The 20,528-nt window shown below is 41.1% G+C and overlaps 1 protein-coding gene across 1 annotated transcript in view; it reads right to left on the bottom strand.

Moving 5' to 3' along the window:
- Positions 1-20,528, bottom strand: part of OBSCN (obscurin, cytoskeletal calmodulin and titin-interacting RhoGEF) — a 183,000-nt gene that overhangs the window by 117,813 nt on the left and 44,659 nt on the right. Inside the window, 16 exon segments of the mRNA XM_030482854.1 lie at positions 496-765; positions 1,701-1,967; positions 3,429-3,695; positions 4,696-4,962; positions 5,741-6,010; positions 6,630-6,896; positions 7,583-7,687; positions 8,181-8,342; positions 9,660-9,813; positions 10,487-10,599; positions 10,939-11,205; positions 15,608-15,871; positions 16,092-16,361; positions 16,836-17,102; positions 18,227-18,502; positions 19,292-19,567. Coding sequence (XP_030338714.1) covers positions 496-765; positions 1,701-1,967; positions 3,429-3,695; positions 4,696-4,962; positions 5,741-6,010; positions 6,630-6,896; positions 7,583-7,687; positions 8,181-8,342; positions 9,660-9,813; positions 10,487-10,599; positions 10,939-11,205; positions 15,608-15,871; positions 16,092-16,361; positions 16,836-17,102; positions 18,227-18,502; positions 19,292-19,567 — 3,762 coding nt within the window.

Genomic DNA, 20,528 nt, shown 5'->3' with positions numbered 1-20,528 from the left:
ACTGAAGTTACTATAGGCATGCAGTTATGGTGGGATCTATCTACATTACAGAGAGCAGAGGCACTCACCCTGGGGCTGCTATACAGCCAGAAGTGATCTGTTAAGTAGAGGCAATAGAGTTCAAGGAACAATTTATTTTGTCCTAAATAGATTTAACTGTGGATGATGAACTATATCTGAAAACTACCTATTTCTTCTCTCCACTAACTACCCAGAGAGCCTTGGGTGATTATATCTGATGCACACAGTCTGGGTAGTAATTGTCTGTACAGTTACACTACCCAGTGTATTCCGCAGTTCTCAAATATCTATAAAAGCTTTCAGCCTTGCACTTGGCTGAAAGAAAAAAAAAAAAAAATCTCAGTGCTTCAAGGCTCACAGAGAAGGCTGCTATTCACTTTAATCATAACAAGAGTTTGCCTTTATGGTTTACTGACATACCTTATGAAAAGACACCCAAGAAATCAAACCCCAGAACCTTTCTGATCTCATTACCTTTCACAACCAGAGAAGCCTTGGAGGTTAGACCACGGGCAGTAAAAATGACTTCCCCTGCATCATCAAGAATCACACTTTTGATACTGAGTGTGTATTTTCGACCCATGTTAGAAGCTTTAAATCGCCCTTCACTTTCCACTTTGTTCCCATTCAGTGTCCAGTTGAAGTCATCAATGCTTTCATGGGACAGAACACATTCAAAAGTGCAATCTTCTCCCTCCTGGATTTCAGTGTTCTTCAGCCGTTTGGTGATGCCAATGTTCAGTTCTGGAAAACAAAATGTAGGTTAATACAAGGAGAAAAGACTTATGATTGACATGAGTAGTAGTATCGACATTTTAACTCATCAGACTGGTTTATCTACTAGATTGGCAAGACATCATTGCGTTCCTTACAGATGTATTTGACATGGGAATGATTTCTCAGACATTATTCACTCAGTCACCACAAAGCTATAGAAAAGGGGACATGTGAATCTCTTGGCTTTGCTCTGGAAGGACTGCATGAAGGACAGCTCACTCAGTGGAGAAACTCAATATTCAATAAGCTAGAAGGGAGAAAAGCTGTCCAAGAGAAAACCTTCGGGATATTGTGTGAGGTTTTTCTCCATGCTGATACAAGAAATGGGACGTTTGTATTTGTTAACTTGTTACCACCGTACCCCTCCTTGTGCTCAAATCTGACAAATTCAAAATTTGTCACATTATCGGTATAAATTTGAAAGCCATGAACAATTCCCTTCCCTTCAAGCAGCCACAAGGATTAGGCGACAGGCTGAACTGCTGGGTTCTTCAATAGACAACGTTGTTCTACTTTTGTGTTCCCACAACGGTGCCTGAATTAATAGCTTAAAATGTGAAACACAAGCTGCTTGTGGTTTGTTTGGGGTTGGGGGGGGGGGGGGGGCGGTTTATTTTTTGTTTGTTTGAAGTTTTGTTTGGTTTTTTGTTTTGTTTGTTTGGTTTAGAAATTAATCTTCTGGGAGGATTTCTGCACCTTAGGAATGTTCAAGAAGGAAACAGTACATTATTGACAAGTGATTTTCACTGAAACACCATATCTACTGCCATCAAAGAGTAACAGGGATTATTCAGACACCACTGTGTTACGTAGGGCTCATGGAGGAATAGGTGTGAAACCAAGTGACCAAGCCCACCCATATTTGCAGCACCCCTTGACTGGCCATCATCTACAATACTTACCCTGAACGCTGACCTTTGACTTGGCAACATCAGTGCCAATATCACAGGTGTATAAACCTGCGTCTGTCTTTTCAAGGTCATGGATAAGGAGGCACAGGGTCTTCCCAGACTGTATCTGCTCATACTTGTTATCAGAGGTGAGCTTCACACCATCCTTCTTCCAAACAGGTTTGACCTTCTCTTTAGAGACTTCACATTCCAGTTTAATCATGCCTCGCTCTTCACCAAAAACATCGTCCAATGACTTCATGAAGACAGCAGGCTTCTCTGAAGGTTAATGGACAAAACAGAATAACCAGGATATTTAAATGAAGATACTTTCAGTTGATACTAAATATTTAAAGAGAGCTTTTGTAAACCGTTGGCAATGCTGCTGATAGCAATGCAGAACCTAAAGCAGTCTCACACCTCATGGCTGGTGGAGTTTTGGGGAAATCAGAATTTATTAATGGGAGGATGCAAGAAAAGAGAGAGGCAGCCCATATTGCGTATCATGGGCAGTGATATTCAGTGCTGTAATCATGGTCCCTCTTTTGGCTGTGCACCTATGAGACTGCAATAACTCTTTTTTTCTCTGTATTGGACATCTGTCAGGCACAGGAGATTCTATCACAGGGAATGGGGATTGGAGGTAGCATGTACAGCCTAGCAAATGCCAGAAGGGCAGCTTCTATGAAATAGCCACTCGACAAGACAGACTACATTTAAGGAAGTCTTTGTCTGCATCGTGAAGGAGCAGGTGTTCTCTGGGAACATCCCTTCTCCTTGCAGCAGTCTGCATATGGAAAGGGGTCAGGTGGTTACAGGAAATATGTGTGAAGGGAAGTAATTGAGATGTAGGTCTTTTAAAGTCAGAGAGCTGGCACTGTCCTTTAACAATGAAGGATTCGTGAAGTAGGAACAGCAATTAAAAGATATGCTGCACACTGTCCTTGTTCTCATGGACATTTTTGCTCTTGCCCCTTTGATTTATTGATTCCCATTGTCTAAAATATATTTGACACAGAAGATATTTATAAGGGGGGAATTTTTGACCAGATATAAAAAAAAAAAAAGGAAGAGGAAATCCTTCAGACTGAGTGGATAGAGTAAAAGAGTTAAATTATTCAGATAGTCTGGGAAGAACAAATTAGTCATGATCAGGAGGAAAAATGCAAAGGAAATGAGACAGATGATTCTCCAAGCACCCTCAGGTGTGTCAACGACAACACTCAGCTTGGTGTCATCTGCAAACTTGCTGAGAGTGCAGAACATGTTAAACCACAGCTACTCAGTTGTATGACAGAACTTCAAGACATATGAAGGACAGCAGCAAACTGCATTGTCTTTGCTGTTTGAGTCCAGCTCCAGAAATGATTAACTAAAGGTGTGCCCTACCCTTAGAGATACAGTGAAGCTCAGGTTCCTGCAGTCGAAAATCTTTAGAACAGTTTATAGACTATACACTGTTGAAGATACAAACAAGTAAAGGAAATTGCTCTTGAGACTATCCTGATTAGTAAAAAGATTATAAACATCTATGGAAATTGTTGTCAGAATACCAAAACAATCTTCCTTAGAAAAATCATCAGCTACAGTAGAAACTTATGCCGGAAGAAAGCCCCTATACACCTACTGCTTAGCCTCAGAGAGGTGAAGCTTATGAGCAGGTTTGCTGCATGGATATGGAAAATAATGTCTCCTTTACATCTCTTATGCACACTCAGGAGGAGTGTAATCACAACCCACCTATCACCTTCAGATGCACGCTCTCTGTCACTTTGTCTGACTTCATTGTCACTGTGCCAGCATCCTCAGGCTTGACCTGCTTCATTGTCAGCATGTAGCAATTGCCAATGTTCTTGATGTCATTGAAATTATTGGTGTAAAGGAGGGTGCCGTTGAGGAACCATTCCACATCCTCATCATCATGGGAGAGCTCACAGGAGAAGACAGCGGAGCTCTCTTCTTCAATTTCCACGTCCTGCAAGTGTTTGCGTACTTCTACATTGCGGGCTGTAGGAAACCAAGGTGCACCATCACCACTGTTACCATAAATCAGCATTGTTACCACAAACAGATTTCATAGTGTTTAGAGTTTATTAGATGATTTACTCATCCCTGTGTCCTAGTCACTGCACAAACACAACACATTATAACTAAATTGTCCCCAACTCACTTCCAGGGAAGCTGTGACACAGAGATAAAAATGAAGACAATGGTTTTGGCTACAAAGAGTAAGAGATTAAGCAACTCGCTCAGGTTTAGGGAGCAACATGAATTTAATTCTTTTCTTTCTAAGTCTTTGCCCAGAGGTTTCTTTTTGCAGCTACCCCACTCCTGAAATGCTGTTTCTCAAGGACTTAAACCCAGAGGAGGGTTTAAGAGTATTAAATAATTTTGTCTTTTGAATGAACCTCTGCAACGCCAAACTGTTACCAAGAGCTGCTCTCTGGGCTTCCGGAAATGACTCCATTGCTTACCTCCAAGTCTTGCTGAAAGTGACACTGTGAACATCTTTTCTCACAGTTTCACCAGAGGTGAAGAACTGGCTAAAAATAGTTCCATACCCAGATGAGGTAGAACATCATTATGAATAACAAGCATATAGCAGCTATAAAAGCTGACACAGTGGTCAGGAAATGAAAACCACAACCAAGATCACCAGAATCAGAGGCCTGTAGCAGTTTAACATAAAGGACTTTTCTAGGTTTAATTACCACAGTTCTAGTTCCTTGGAAAAAATGAAAAACAATGTGCCTTGACAAAGATGCATGAATTTCTGCCTTACCCAGATGGTGCACTTCTGCCTGCATTGCCTACCTCATGGCAAGTGCAGGAAAATCAGCAAAGTGCATAATACAGTCAGTACTCTTGTGATACTGCAGATATATATAAAATAAGCAGAAGATAACTGTGGGAATCTACCTCTACTCAAGAAGAGAAACCTAGAGTGAAATACTGAACCACAAAGACATGCAACAGGCAAGCCCCCCCTGCTGCAAGCCACTCATACCTTCAACAGTGAGTGTGGCTTCAGTCTCTGCACTTCCAGCCCTGCACTTGTACACACCAGCATCTTCAGGCTTCACCTTCAAAATCCTGAGCTCTGCTGAATATTCCTCCCGCTTGATTTTGTACTTCTCAGAGGGCTCGATGGGCTCGTGGCCCTTGAACCATTTCACAACCTTTGGAGAAGGCCTGAAGTCGCAAGACAGGATAACTGAATGGCGCTCCAGAGCTGTCTTGTCCTCCATCTTCCTAGTGATCTGGATGTGGTAATCTGCAAAGCAGGGTTGGGAAAGAAGAAAGGATCAATCTGAAGAAAAGTTTCTAATCTGTATTTCATGCCAATTAGTCATTCACAACTGCTTTGTGAACTGGTCAGATTGTACTACAAGTTTCTCTTACAGAGCTGATGGGCTTTGAAGTTAAAATGGCATGATGATCCACAGAAAATGCTGGTTTCTATAAGATAATACTGTATATTAACTACCAAATGCATGGTCCAGTTCTGTTCAGTGCTTACTGAATTGCTCTCTTATTGAGGCTTTTATTCAAGTAAGAGCAAATTAAAGACAAAACAAGGACTTCAGGATGTGATTGGAGATTTTTACTATGGTGACAGTGGAAGATAAAAAGCCCTGAAGCTTTGTCTCAGATCAAGTCAATGACAAAGTGGATTAAATAAATAAGCTATCAAACTTGTCTAGTTCAGAAATAAACTCCCCTGGCAAATTTCATCTATTTTGTCCTCTTTGGTAAAGTCAAGAAGCAAAAAATAAACCAAAAACTAATCCTAACTTAATAGATTTGAATACCAGCCACACTTAAGTCATTTAATGAGATCCCTTCCTAAGAAGTTGTTTCATTGAGTGCATCTAACATCGCCCCCAACAATTTGTAATTAGGAACTAAGCAGATCTTCCAGGTACACAACCTGGAAGACATCACCCAGTACAGCCTGCACATTAGACAGTATGTATGAAAAATTATTTTGCAGGGACTATGAGAAGGAGCATTTTTCACGATCTAATTCAAGCCAGGGTATATGACATTACCTCTGACAAGCAGGTTTGCTGTAGATTTTGATTTTCCAATGGAGAACTGAATGACACCTGTCATATCAGTACTTGTTTTCAGTATTGTCAGCTTGTGGATGGTGCCTCCTTGATGCATGATAATGTTTCTGCCTGACTGTAAAACTTCTCCACGCAGAGACCATTTAGGGGGTTTCACAGATGGAATGGATATCTCGCATTCAAACTTGGCTTCTTCAGGCTCAGTCACATCCTCATCACACAACTCCTTTACAATATTAATGGCTTGCTCTGGATGGAATGAGAAAGCAGGGTTTTATGAGTCAGGAAGGAACTCTTCCATTATCAGCCCACACACTCATGCCATCTTTTCTGCATTTGAATACTGCACTTACTAGCTTGAAAGGCCTTAAAACAGCCTTTTTAATAAAAAAACAAATATATATTGTTGGGCATAGGTCAGACATTGAGACTGTGACACTGCCTCGAGAGAATCTCGACCTCCTGATTCCCAGTCCTATTTCTAATGCCACCTTCCTATCTTTTATCAAACACTTAGCACTATAAAATAGGAAAGAAGGTTCATTGGAATGCAAGTGTTAATAGTAGAAAAGGTTTTGCCAAGCTACTGCACCTTTTCTACAACAAACTTTCTCCAATACATTTGATAAACTTCTCTGGAACAGGAATTTCATCACTTTCCTTAGGAAACTATACATATATTAATTTTCCTGGATGTTCTTGATTTATAATTCTAAAAGGATTCAACATCACTGGACTTCAGAATAAATCAACATCAAATTAAAATACTTTTAAAGTGTTATTGTTTTTTCAAAGTAAATGACAAGAGCTTTTTTAATCAGCCAATCCTCCTTCCAGTGCATCCCAGAGGGGAAAAAATGTTTACTACCTTCAACAAAGAAATTAGCACTGCTTTTGTCATCAAAGGCATCACAAGTGTATATGTCCTCATCTTCATAATCTGCATTGTTGATGATGAGTTTCCGATAGACATCATTGCTCACAATTTCGTATTTGTCACTAGGGTGAATTTCAACGTCCTTTTTGTACCATCGAACTTTAGCATTGGCACGAGACACCTGGCACTCCAGGAATCCCCGATGTTTTTCAAGAACAATCTTATCTCTCAAAGGCTTCACAATTTTTACAGGCAACTCTGAAAGAAGTAAAAAAAGATGGAATAAACAGTACAGTTTCCATGAAAGGTGCCAATCAAAAGCTCATTAGCTGTATTTCTTTTATACTCAGTTATCTGGATGATGACAGGCATCCTCATTGTGCTAAGCACTCAACTAACACACAGCAAGTACACAGGAAAAATTTTTAGCCATATTTTACAACTTGAGTGACTGAACTACAGAGATTATAGGTAATTTACTCAACACTACACAGCAGTGTTATGCCAAGGACTGCTCTTAGATTTCATGAGCTCCTCAGAGTTTTAATTCAAATATCTTCCTTCTCTCTGTCTCTATCACACTGTTTAACACCAAAAATAAAAATAATAAAAAAAATTAAAAAAAATGCTGTATTCTTTTTAAAAATACACCAGAAAGAGGAAATACAGGAGAAAGCCAAGCTACAGCTCTTTGTCCTTTGGAGTTCAAACATGACTTTTAACATCTTGGGTACAAAACCAACTTCCTGACAAAATAAACTGTGTTACTTAGCAAAAGTAAATTCCCAGGCTGATATTTAACATGCAGTAAAATAGGTAGGAGCTTTTGCTTTCCCCGAAAGCTCTAGATGTTTTTTAACCTTCTTCACTTTAAAAGTGAGGGAAGTTGGTTGGTTTGTGACACAAGAGAGCTTAAGCAGTACTAGCATGAAAGGTATAATTACCTTTTACTGTAAGCTGAGCACGAGATTCTGCCTTTTCTGCTACAAATTTGATTTCTGCTGCATCTTTGACTTGGACGCATGTGTAAGTCAGTGAGTAAGTCTTTCCTGAGAAGAAACACACAACCAGACATAGCAAACAGCTTCACTCTCCAAGGTACTTTGCCAGGTTGAGCATCACCTATCTGGTTTCAGCATCACCACCTGCTCTCACGGCAGCAAGTCCGACCATTCCACTATGTCTACATCCCTGCATCGAAGGACAACCCAACTTCAGCCCCTCTGAGAACTGGTACGATGTGGCCCTCACCACCATCAGGACAGTACTTGAAACAGAAGGATCCCACCCACTGCCAGATGATAGAAATTCCTACCCCACTGCTGGCAGCATGGGGCGGTAGGATGATGCCAAATTTGCCTTATTAAAGTTGCCACCGTGTCACTGTCCCAGCCCACCTGCAGCCACAGAACAAAAGGGGAACTCTCTGCCGAACCTTCTTAACTTGGTTTTGGAGATCAGATCTCTCTGCCTACTCTCCCATACCAGCACTTACTCCAACCCATCCCCATTCAAGAATGAGATCCTGCTTTTTCATCTTACCATCCTGACGCATTCTAATATTGTCAGCAGCCTTCAGCTTGTTGTCATTTTTGTACCATTGGGTTTGGACCTCATCATGTGAAATCTCACAGACGAAAGATGCGCTCTCGAATTCATTCACTTCCACATCTTCCAGTGGTTTAACAATCTTGATATTTCGGGCTGTGAAATCATAGAGACAAATATTTATTTGGGGTTTCTCCATAACTGAGTGTGGTATGTTTACCTTCTGCATACTTGCATGGAAAAAAAACAGGGATTGTGGTTTTTTTCTAGATCAGCCTCCCTCCCTAATTTCTTTTGTCAGCACAGTAAATACATTTTTTTGCTTGAACCTACAGGTAAAATTACAAGCTATAGCAGAGCTCACTGCAAGAGGATTTTATGGATGCCAGAACTTCATACAGGTTTTAAAAGAAGTTAAGCATATTAAATAAGAAAATCTACCAAGGAAAACTAAACAGAAGCCTACAATCTCTGCCACATGTTTTAACAAGGAGATACCTTTTCTTCAGAGTCCCCTGAACTCAGTAAAATCCTCTTTAACTCTGCAGCTTTGCACTAATTTATGTAAGAACTGGCCCATATTTCCATGCTGTTGTAGCCATTTCCTTTTGAAAGGCAAGGCCTTGACACACCTCAGATTAGTCTCAGGAGCAGAGTTCAAATGAAAACCAGCCAGATTTCAAATAGCAACCATTCCCAATCACAACATCAGGGAGAAAAAGGGGAGTCCAACAGAGCAGGGGAACAGGACAGATGTTCATGAAGATGTTGCTAAACCCAAGTGGCCACACGAGGACAGCATCTAGTAAGCAATAAGAGCTGGTCTGTCTTCAGATGTCCCTCTGAAAAACAACATCTGCAGGGTGCAGCAGACCTGTCTGTCCAGTATCTGGCCTTTAGCACTAGTTTCTCTCTGGTGCTTCAGAGCCTGGTGACAAAATATGTTTGATGCTTGACCAGTTGCACAGTGCAACACACAAAGAGAAAAACTGTCTTAAGCATAAAGAGGAGATGCAGAGTTAGAAATCATGAACCTTTCCTTAGGATTTACCATATAAAAAGTAGTGCATTTCTTGAGATCATACCCAAGTTTTGCCCAGTCTCTATTCAGGCAAAGTCCCCCTGTGACAATGGCAGAATCTAAACCAAACCATGTCAGTACCAGCCATTATAAACCTGCTCTGTGCCAGGCTATCTGATATTTGCTAACTTGCCAATCTAGAAATGACATTCAAATTCCAGAGAAGAGAAATCACTTACGATAAATGGAAAAACTAAGTTAGCACCTCTTCCAAAAATACTCCTCTAAGGATAGAGGAAGCACTGGACAGCTCTGCCAGCACTTTCTCACTAAGGTGAGAAAGTTAACCAAAATGAGTAATTGTGAGATACCCAAACTGTCCACAAAGCATTTCTTGCTGTGTAGCCAAAACCACTGCAGTAGATGTAATTTCCTACTTCAGTGAAACATACCATGAACCTTTAGTGTAGCAGATGTCTTCTCTTCAGCTACTTCACACATATAGGTTCCCTGGTCTTCATATTCACACTTGTGAATAATAAGGCTTCTCTTAGTTCCCTGGGAAATAATCCCCACTTTTTTACTTTGTCGGAGCTCCTTCCCATCCTAGAAGAGAAAAAGCCAAACCAGATCACCATCAACTCTTCTATGTCTGCACTGAGCAACACAAACATTCAGATCTGTGCTTAATTCACCTATTTCATTGGAATTGTGCTTACGGGAACATATGCTGAAACTTAAGTATGGTGCAAAGTTTTCATGAAGTAGGAATGACTGAAGAACATGCATAACTTTTGGTTGACTTTAGACACCTATTTGAAGGCTTAAGGCACTGTACAAGTTCGGCAATAAGCACCTTCAGACATTATACTGAAGAAATTCTGTTATCCCCATTTAAAGGAAGTATCAGCTGAGCCCAAAGGAAGGTACATGAAATGCCTGAGGTGATCCCCAAAATGAGTGTCGGGTGTAAAGTGAATGGAGGCTTCACCTTAAACCACAGTTCCCAATGAGGCTATAAATCCTGAGGGAGAACTGCTAGGCATGAAGCTCAAGACTGTAAGAATAGAAAATATTAACTTTCAACCCAGTAAACACACCCAGTAAATAAATAACAGTGATGAACTGGGCAAGTAAATGAACGTAAGGACAAGAAAGCAGTGCTAAGAGCTGTATAGCAAAAGTGCAGACTCCCATCCCCTGGAAGCAAAATTAAAGGCTCCCATTCCCTTCCAGAGAAGTTTGAAATTAAAATACCACTATCCATTAAGTGCTGTACCTTGAACCACTTAACATCTCCGTTGGGCTTGGACAGCTCACACTCAAATGTGACTTTGTCCTTATGAGTTACACTGATGTCTACCAAAGGTTTGCTGATTCTCGCAGGCAATTCTGCAAAAAAAGAGGAAGTCCAGTTAGTGGGGAATTAGGTCACCAGGATCATCTGGCACAAGCCATGATGGATAAGCAGAGCCTAGCTTCCATGTTTAATAAAACTTATGAGAACAAAACCACATTGTTTGGAGCACATTATCATAAGTTGTTTTGAGGACAATGATGTTACAATACTCTTATTGACATTAGAAGGATACTTTACTGATGATAGTCTACTGCTTAACATCCCTTGCAGTTACAAGGACAGCTTATTGCCCTCTTAGAAGCCTGCTCTCTAGGTCAGAAGACAGCCATGTCCCACACCAACCAGGGCCTGAGATTTTCAGGTCTGTGTACCTGACACAGTGAGCCTCCCTGATGAAAAAATGCCTTCTGCTTTGAAGGAGATGAGTCCTGCATCTTCAAGGGTCACCGAAGAAAGAGTCAGTGAATGTTTCTTCCCCAGGACACCAATACTGATATTCAGTGCAGGGTTCAACCGAACACCATCCTTCTGCCAGGTCCCTTCCACATCCTCATGTGACACTTCCACCTCAAAGGTCACAGTCCCTTTCTCAGAGACTTCCAAGTGCTGAAGACCTTTCACCAGCTTGATCTGCCTCACTGGAAAACAAACACAGGCAGGTTGGAGATCTCACACCGATAGCTGTGAAATAGCCTGAGGACTTCCAAAACAGGTTCTTCCCCCATTTCTCGTGCAGGTACCTGTCAATTAATTGGTATCTGCTAATTAAACAACCACCTTTGCAGGAAATAAAACTTGTCTGTGGCTATACTGCTCACATGGCTGCTATTCTTAAAATGGATGTTTTCAGCTGGGACAAACAAGTTAAGCAGACATTGCAGAAAAAGGGCAAACTGACCCTTTTGCTATCAAGGTCCACCACACTCACGGTCTAGACAAGAAATAAGCTCTGAAGTTGCACACACACACAAAGAGGACTAGAGACATTCCTGTGCTGAGTGAGGTGGTCACCAATAACCATCAGGAAGAAACACTCTAGAAGAAGATATCTCTGATATAATTTGTACATCCTTGTGCTGTACAAAAGAGATGTTGCTGAAAATATTTTAGGTATGGTTCAAGAGAAAAATGATCACTAATAGAGCATAAACGAATAGACAATATTGTGCAGTTCTTTAACTAGGATAAAACAAGGCAGGGAGGGAAACAGTAGGAAGAGGAAAAAGATTTTAGTAAAAGGAAAAAAAACCCACCAACTAATCCATGACATGGTGTGAAGTGTGGTGATCCCTCACAGCATCTGTGTTTTGAATTCAAAATAATTCTTTTGTAGCTAAAATGATTCTCCGTGGGTCTCCTAGGAATATTTTCACCTTCTTAGTGCATGCTTAATAGAGTTAATGCCCATTCAGCCAGGATCTGAATCCAAACATGATCAGAAGTGGGCTGTGGGCTCTGTTCTGTGGTCATGGTCTAGACCCAGCTCCTGAGTGATGACACCACAGCCTCTCTGAGCTTCAAACATCTCCTGACGGCACCTGTCCTTACACTACATGGGGACAACAGGGAACAAACTATTTCTCCAAAGGTCCTATGGAGGCGATGTGAATCCACTATGGCTTTATCAACAAACTGGGTAGAAGCACAGTATTGCTCTTCCCAGGAAGGCGGCAGCAGACTCCATGCAGTGTCATCTCCTTGCACTTTTTGTGTCCCTCCCCGTTGCTTGTTACACCTCAAAGCATTTTTAGGGAGGAGCACACACATGCTTTGCAAGATGCTGTCTAATTCCTCTCTCAAGGAAACCACACTGATTCCTCTCTCATAGTCTTCTCCAAGGTCACAGCCACTTAAGCTCAAATTTGTGCCAAGGACATGTCTTCACCAGGCAAATGATGGAAGTACGGACACTTCCAGCAGCTTATTCTTTGCTTCCCAAACTAAAACACCAGCTCTCCTGGCTTTTCTCATTAGAAGCTGCATCAGTCCCTGATTTCTGATCAGATTTTGTGGCCAGACCCTATCCCCTCAGGGCATCTTATCCTCTAAACTGAACACAGTGTACCTAATACCATCTAACCTTTCCCTTTGGTTAATAGACACTCCAGCCCCTCAAACGGTGAATGGACCAAGGATCAAACTGCAGTTATTCCAAAGAGATTGCGAAAGGGACTTGCAAAAGCACTAATTGAATAGCACTAACTCAGTAAGTGGCCTCCTGAATAGGTCCTCTCCTGGCCCTGTATATAGCACGGAAAAAAACCCAAACTACTTTTTCCAAAAGTCTTGTCATAAAGCAGCACCAGTAGATGGTAAAACTTTTACAGGATTTATTTTAATAGACAATATTTTATGTCAAGAGATTTGAAATTCCATACTCATGTTCCCAGTATAATTTCTGCTATAATTAATTGACCTAATTATGCTGTTCTCTGCTGAACACTTAGAGGTGAATCAGAGGAAGGATCACTTTACTCATGACTGACTTATTTAAGTCTTCCACAAACATCTCCTCTTGGTCACAACTGAAAACAGATACTCAGCCAGATATGTTGTTGGTTTGAGCAGCTCAGTTGTTTTTAGGATCTCCTGGCATCTTAAGATCATTACGGATGCTTATCTTTTGATGAAGCAATTTTTATACTGGAGTAAATCAACAGATTTTCACATAGCTATTCATTATTTACCTTGCTCCAAAAGCAATTCCAAGCCAAACAGTATCAGTCCAGCTTGGTGGTTTTTTTTTTAAAAAAAGGTACTCTGAAATCAGGCTTCTTAGCCTAAAGCTGATGTTCAAATAATAGTAGCTCAGTTCCCCAGACTGCAAGCATTTAAAGAACTTCTGCTGACCTCAATGTAAGCTCTTACACATTCTACTGAAAAGAGGCTATTTGCTTAAATACCAAAAAGTGAAGCATAATTTTAGACTTCTACTTTTAGAGTCTTGCTTTTGCCGTAAAACGGAGTAAGAGTTCGGTGCCACCTCAGTTGGAGGACTCGGGTGCAGAATACAATAAGTTTAGTGAGATTCTTGTATACGGTCACTTTCCTGCTGCATCTCATAACTAAGGCTCATCATATGCAAAAAGAATTCCCTGCTAAAGCAAGCCAGTTCCCTTTTTTTGTCATGGTCCATGAGTTTCCATCCCTGCATGAAACCATCTCAGTTCATCAACAGAGGAGCTACTTTTTACAGTGACAATAAACGCAAGTGATGAGAATGCAGCTGGGTACCTAGGAAGCTCACAGCAAAATCCTCTCTCTCCATCAGAATAGGAAGTTCATAAACCAAAACCAGATACACATTTATGCTTTCATAACTCACACAAAACACTGTTGGCAGTTATCAGGACTAGCCAATTACTTCCTATATAAACACTGTTCCATCATTTTCGGTTTTACCACTTGGCTGTAGCAGCAGGGAGTGCCTAAAACCAGGTGTAACTGGATCTACAACTAACTGCTGAAACATCTTGCTGGAAGGAAAGTTAGTATTACCCAGCGTCTGAAACAGAACGCCTGGGAGTGCAACATGTGAAAGAGGATGGAGCAGCAAACTGCCCTGCATTCTTCAACACATTGTGACTGTGGAAAAGACGTATTTCTTTATCTTCTGCTGACCCTGTTCACCTGATTTAACTGACTCCGTAAACCTCATGATTTATGAGAATCATAGTCATCCACGGTTCCTTGAATACTTAGACACTCCAGAAGATAATTCAATGCATGATCTTTAAACACTCTCTGGAGGTTTCTTCTTTCTGTTAGCTACAAAAGGAGCTGAAAGTAATGAGCTATATTGAGGCTTCATGAATCCAAGACTAATCTACCAGCTACTAGTCACTGCTATTGTCTGGTTTTTAATAGAGTCATTCAGTTTGGAAATAAAGATGAGTAACCACCAACAGAAGTGATAACTGCCCTGTATGTTATGGATCCCTGTATGGATGCTAAAGCAGTGGTTTTTTGACAACTGTCAGCCAGGAAGATTTTGAAGATTAAACTGTCTTAGCAGTGCATGAATGTGATTTGACAAACCCTGCTCTGTATGAGGCAGTCTGTCATTAAGTTCTGATTTCTTGGATTCCATCAGAAGACCACAAGATTATCACGCTGGAAAGACCTAGAAAAATCATCTACCCCTTCCATCCCATTCTTGGATACACTCAGCTCTTTACATCATTGCAGACAGATATTTCACTAACATTTTCTTAAACCCATGACGAAGGCTCCAAGACCTCTCCAGACAACCTATTAAACCATACAACTATTACAACCTCTTTTATTGTGTAACCTGGATCTTTCTTGTGATTGAAGTCCATTATTTCCTGTCATTATTTCCACATGTATAACAGATTGTTCCTTTCCACTTTATAACAACCTTTCATATACTTGAAATCTGTTATCAAGTCCTCCTGACCTATTATGTATGACCTACACAGCACCAATTGGTGGCAGGGGCTTTACACACAAAATTAGACAGTCCTCAAGTGCTTTTATCCTATCTTCACCTATCCTGTAACAATCATGACAAAAGGATGCTGGAAAAAGGACAGAAGTAGAGGGTTAAAGCTGGGACACCATTAGCTTACTTGAAAGGGCATCACCCTCAAATAGAAGATTTTGTAGTTTTTTTAACCCTGACTGAGTATAAAAAGACATTCTGAAAGAGTGGTTTAGCAGAATTAGGGCAATGCACGGCTGAAGAGCAAATGGTTTTCTAAAAGCCATACAAACGAAAGAATAGTGTGAAAAAACTCAGAGGAAAGAGGAGAATCCGCTAAGAAGCTTAATGGTCAACAGTATGACTGAGAGCTGGTGGGATGAGATGGAGGCAATAGGAACCAGACAGCCATTCTGTTTTCTGCTCTTGCTTTCACCTCCTCTCAGTCATATGACTTGTGGCCAAACCCATAGCTGTGTCCCTCTGTCCCCACGGCAGGTGGCTTGGGCAGTGGCCGTTATGATAATGGAAGAGACCAGCATCCACCTCCAAACCCTGTCCAGGGTATTTACAGAACTGGAGATCATTCAACTTACTTTCCACATTGATCTTAGCTTGGGTCTTGTCATCAGGACTCTCACAGCAGTAGAAGCCCCGGTCTGCAAAGGAGATGTCCTTAACTACCAAGATATGTTTTGTTCCCTCAGCTTTGATCTCTATTTTTTCACTAGGCTTCAATACGATGTTGTTCCTCATCCACTTCACCTCTGCAGGTTTGGTCAGCTCTACCTCCAAGGTCACTGTGTCCTTCTCTTCAACTGTTTTGGGCTCCAGTTTCTTCTTGAATGAGATCGGGGCCTCTGCCAAAGGAGAAGAAATATTAGTAAGAATGCAGAGGATCCAGAAAAAAGCCTTCAGAGAAAATTTAAATAGTGGCTCATATATCTCCAGTCCAAATGCATTCTGGGCATCCCCATTTCATGATGTAAAAGCAGAATTTCCCTACAAACATAATCAAAAGGAAGACTACATGACAACATATGTCGTAGCACCAGTGACAGGGGCATGATCACCTCTTACCTCGGACTCTGAGATTGGCTGTGCTTTCTACACCCTCAGCATTAGCAGAGATTTCAGCTGCATCTTCCAGTGTCAGGTCAGTGATGGTGAGGCTGTGGTTGGCGTCCTTCTGTGAGATCACATACTTCTTGCTGGCTTCAATCTTGACACCGTTCCTGATCCAAATGACCATGGCATCACTGGGAGAGACAGTGCACTTGAATACAGCTTCTTTTCCTTCCTCAGAGACCACACTGATGAGACTGGTAACAAATTTCACCACTCTGGGAGCTAATGGTTAGGAATAAAACATTTAGGAGACATGGCATAAGCACCTTCACAGAGCCAAAAGCTTTGATGATTTTATCGGAAGCATCATTTTTTCTTATTTGCAGTAAGTGATCATAATAAAGGTCATCACATTTCCCATGTCTAAGTTTTGTGTCTAAAGATGCCAGAAAAGAGAGGCAAGCAAAGAGGGAGTAAAATTCCATCTTAAATTTGGGATACTTAATTTCAGACTCAAATGCATCATGAAGGTCAATTTGCCTGCATATTAAGAGAGCTCAACAGTTCTCAAAATCATTATGTTCTTCACAAGTAAAGAGTTCACTGACACTGAGAGAGTCACTGACACAGAGTTTTGTATTTTGCTTTTAATACAGCAGACAGCACAAACACATGAAAAAAACTCAGCTTTGCAGAGTCATAACAGCTGAGGACAAAACCAAGGATCCCTCCACATTGTCACCATTGGAGACGTACCTTTGGGGGTGATGGTAATGGTGCTCTTGTCATCTCTGGACTCGCATGAGTATTCTCCCTCATCCTCAGCCCGGATCCCTGTTATTGTCAGGGTTCGCTTGACCCCCTCCTCATGAATCTGGAAATGCTTGCTGGGCTTGATCTCTACTTTGTTCCTGCGCCACACCACCTTCCCTTTGGCATGGCTCACATCACAGGTCAAAGAGATGCTGCCTCCAATCTCTGCATTAACAGCTTCAAGCTTTTTGACAAACTTCACTGGGATTTCTGAGATCCAGAAGAAGGAAAAATTATGATAAAGGAAAAAGATAACAAACATGTTCTAGGAAACTGAGTTGGTTCCAGCCAACTTAAAAAAAAAAAAAAAAATTAAAGAAACAATCCCAGAACATTTTTGGGGATCAGGGTAGGCAGAAACAAACCAGAAAGGTGGAAATTTAGGGACATTCCTTTAACATGGTATTTTAATATCACTATAATTCTGTAAAGAAAGAACACTGTCTGAAAACATGATTTGGTATTGCCTTTCTTTCTAATCTTTTACCTGATGAGACCATGAGATGTTTCTACATCAGAGCCTGATTTGCCTGACTAAGTGTAAAAATCTGTATGGATGCATAAGACCCAGCCACCTTTGTCTCTTCCATCGCTGGAGACAGAGCCAATGGACTCAGAGAAATCGAGGGTATGATTTCACTCCTCTTGAAGGGACATTTTAAGAGATCAGTGTATCATGACCTATTAGCAACTACTCTTTTGCAATGACTCCAAAGGGAGCTGAGGGAATGCATCTCAGCTGCTGACAACTCCACTGTGAGTGTCTGAAGAGAAGGGAGCAGGGCTTTGCTCTGGGACATTGCCCCTCTCATCTCCACCTATGGACCAGCTGTACTTAAATCTTCTTGTCAATTTATAGCCTTAGCCTTGACTAGAGAACAGCATCCCAGGTGCACCATCCCACAGAGGAGGATACAATTCAGGTCCAGTTTCCCCATGTGACTAACTCACAGACACAACATCCCTCTAGATCCTCATCAGCTTTGTCATGTTGGTGAGCAGTGGGGAAGAGCTAAGGCTCTGCCATGCCCCAGCTACTGGGGTTAGGAGGAGGCAGAGCAGCGTGATGAGAGTGGGGAGCAGACACCAGGAGAAACACAGACCACAGGCTTCCTTGTCCCCTGACTGTCCAGCAAAGCATAAAAACTGGGTATTTCAAGCAGGAGAACCTTGCTGGCCTATGGTGGGGCAGCCACAGCAGCTCAGCTGCAACAGCAATTCAAGCCTTGAGGTTGGAACAGTTTTAGAAAGAGTTTGTACTTCACCTCTACTCTACCATGAGAGAAGCATAGCTGTTGGGTTGGGACATGACCTGTGTGCTGCTCTGCGCTTACCTTTCACCTGTACTTTGAATTCTTGCTTGTCACTCTTTGTCTGACATGTGTACACGGCACTGTCTGTGCTCTCAGCCAGGTTCACTGTCAGGGTCCTGGATGCCCCCTCACTCTTGATCTCATATTTCTTGCTCGCCTTGATTTCTGTTCCATCCTTGAACCACCTTACCGCAGTAGTTTCAGGAGTTACTGAAGTAGTCAGTGTGATATTTTCATATTCTTGAACAATGAGAGGCTCTTTCTGGATGACTTTATTTTCAAATTTAGCCTCTGGTTCTAGGAAAGACATTAAAATAGGAAAATTAATAACTAAAGGATTTGAGCATTAACAGAGCAATTTCCTATTACTCTCTCTTCCTGACTCATAACACCAGCTCATCCATAATTTGTAATAATCCAGGGAATAGGGCTGAATATTTTTGGCTAGTGTAATAATTTGCTGAGGGGGAAGAAAGAAAATGATCTGTCAGACAACCAAGAGCTTCTGCTTAGAAAAGAAGAAAATGAAAGGAAATGTAAATATACATTTTATCTGCTTCCCAAAAAAGCTTGCTTCTCAGAAGTAAAATGACTTGTATAATTCTTTCCTCTCCCATTTTTAGGATTTTAGATCAAAATAAAAAGAAATATTAGTGTGCTAAACTTGAATTTATGACCTGTTTTCTGTTTTCTCTACTGTCTTTCTCTTGGTTTTTTCTCTATCTTGTACAACACTTTGCCACAAAACTGGGCAGTTTTGGGGCACACAAAGCAGCAGACCAGCTTTTCTTACCCATCTTTCCCATAGCTCAATTGCTGCTCTTCAAGATTTCTTACTTCTACTTTCAACTACCCACGACTGTAACAAGTTGGGCAACAGGGTGTATGAAGGAGATAAGTAAAAACCTACATAGCATTTCTATAGCCAAAACCAGTAGATTAAAAAGGACAAATTAATGTGTGATGGGGTTCACTGGTGTTGCTCCAAGGAAAATGGTGGTCACACTATGGCCACTGGGTAGGGAATATCCAGTTTTCCTCTAAACCATACAAATTGCTGCTTAGCACCTCAAAGTGAATACTCACCAGTTGGTTTCAACTTGAAAGTCAGCTTCTGGCCTGCAGCCTCACAGATATATTCTCCAGCATCTTTCTTCTCCAGCTGCCCTATGACAAGGCGTCGGGTTTTGCCCACAGATTCTATTTTGAATTTTCTGGAGGTAATGAGCAGTTTTCCATCCTTAAACCATTTCACTTCGGTTGCATCCTGTGCTACCTCACAGCTGAGGGTGGCACTTTCTGTCAGGACAGCGTTTACCTCCTTTTGGACTTGTTCCTGGTTTATAAATGCAGGTTTGGGCTCTGAATGCAGAAAAGGAAGAAAACATTGATTGAGGAATTAAAATGAGATCAATCTTAAAGATTTTTGTACACAGGCTTGGAAAATATTTAGATTGTCACTTGCCAAAACCAATTGCCTTCACTGATAATAGTTACCTTTCTGAGAAAATAGGGAAGAGCCTAAGAATAGAAAGAATCAAAAGGGTCCTTGACATCAATGTAGAACTATGGGCTTCTGGAACAGACTCTTCATGGTCTCCTCCACTGTCACAAATGTGTTTGTCAAAGCGACAAAGGAAATATTATCTCCCTGCAAGTGTTCAGGTAGGTCAGGTAACCTGACTGGCTGGCAAGGTAACCAAGACTGTTGCAAAATCCTGTAGAGATGTTTAGTATCACATACTTGAAGCAATTTGGGTACTTTGTGAATACTGTTCCAAAGCACAATTGCTGGGAATCTTTCATGACAAAGGGACATTTAGCACCTGGCAGAAGTAGTAAGGCATCTCAGAAGGCTGAGGTCTTAAACAGACAGCAACCCAAAATCATAAAAAGTGTTGAGTTTTCAACCCATCTTGAGGTATGCTGCTGCCAAAACTGCAAATGACAAAACATATTCCAGCCTCTAAGTTTCAAGAAATGGGATCAGCAGTCTAAAAGGAAAAGGATTTTTGAATGGCTCTTCCCTTTCAAGAAGTTCAGTGCACGAGAATAACCCTTTGGGTTCCCAGAAATGGGAGAAATCTGAATAATATGTTGATTATTATTTCTATTATATTTATATCCGTGACTATTCTTATAAACAGAGAATGAGATAGGCATTTATGTCATGCTAAAGCCAAATATTCCCATTTTTAGAAATCGAGGCAACAAGGTACAGAAAATCAGGTGAATCCTATAGACTGAAACAAAGCCCTGGTTATTCCAAATGAGTCATGTTGTAATAGTTATTACTTTCTAATCTTTTTCTATAATTCAGACA

This window comes from Strigops habroptila, chromosome 1 (genome assembly GCF_004027225.2).
Source record: "Strigops habroptila isolate Jane chromosome 1, bStrHab1.2.pri, whole genome shotgun sequence".
NCBI lineage: Eukaryota > Metazoa > Chordata > Aves > Psittaciformes > Psittacidae > Strigops > Strigops habroptila.
The sequence above is the reverse complement of the archived record's forward strand: the minus strand, read 5'-3'. Positions and strand labels throughout refer to the sequence as shown.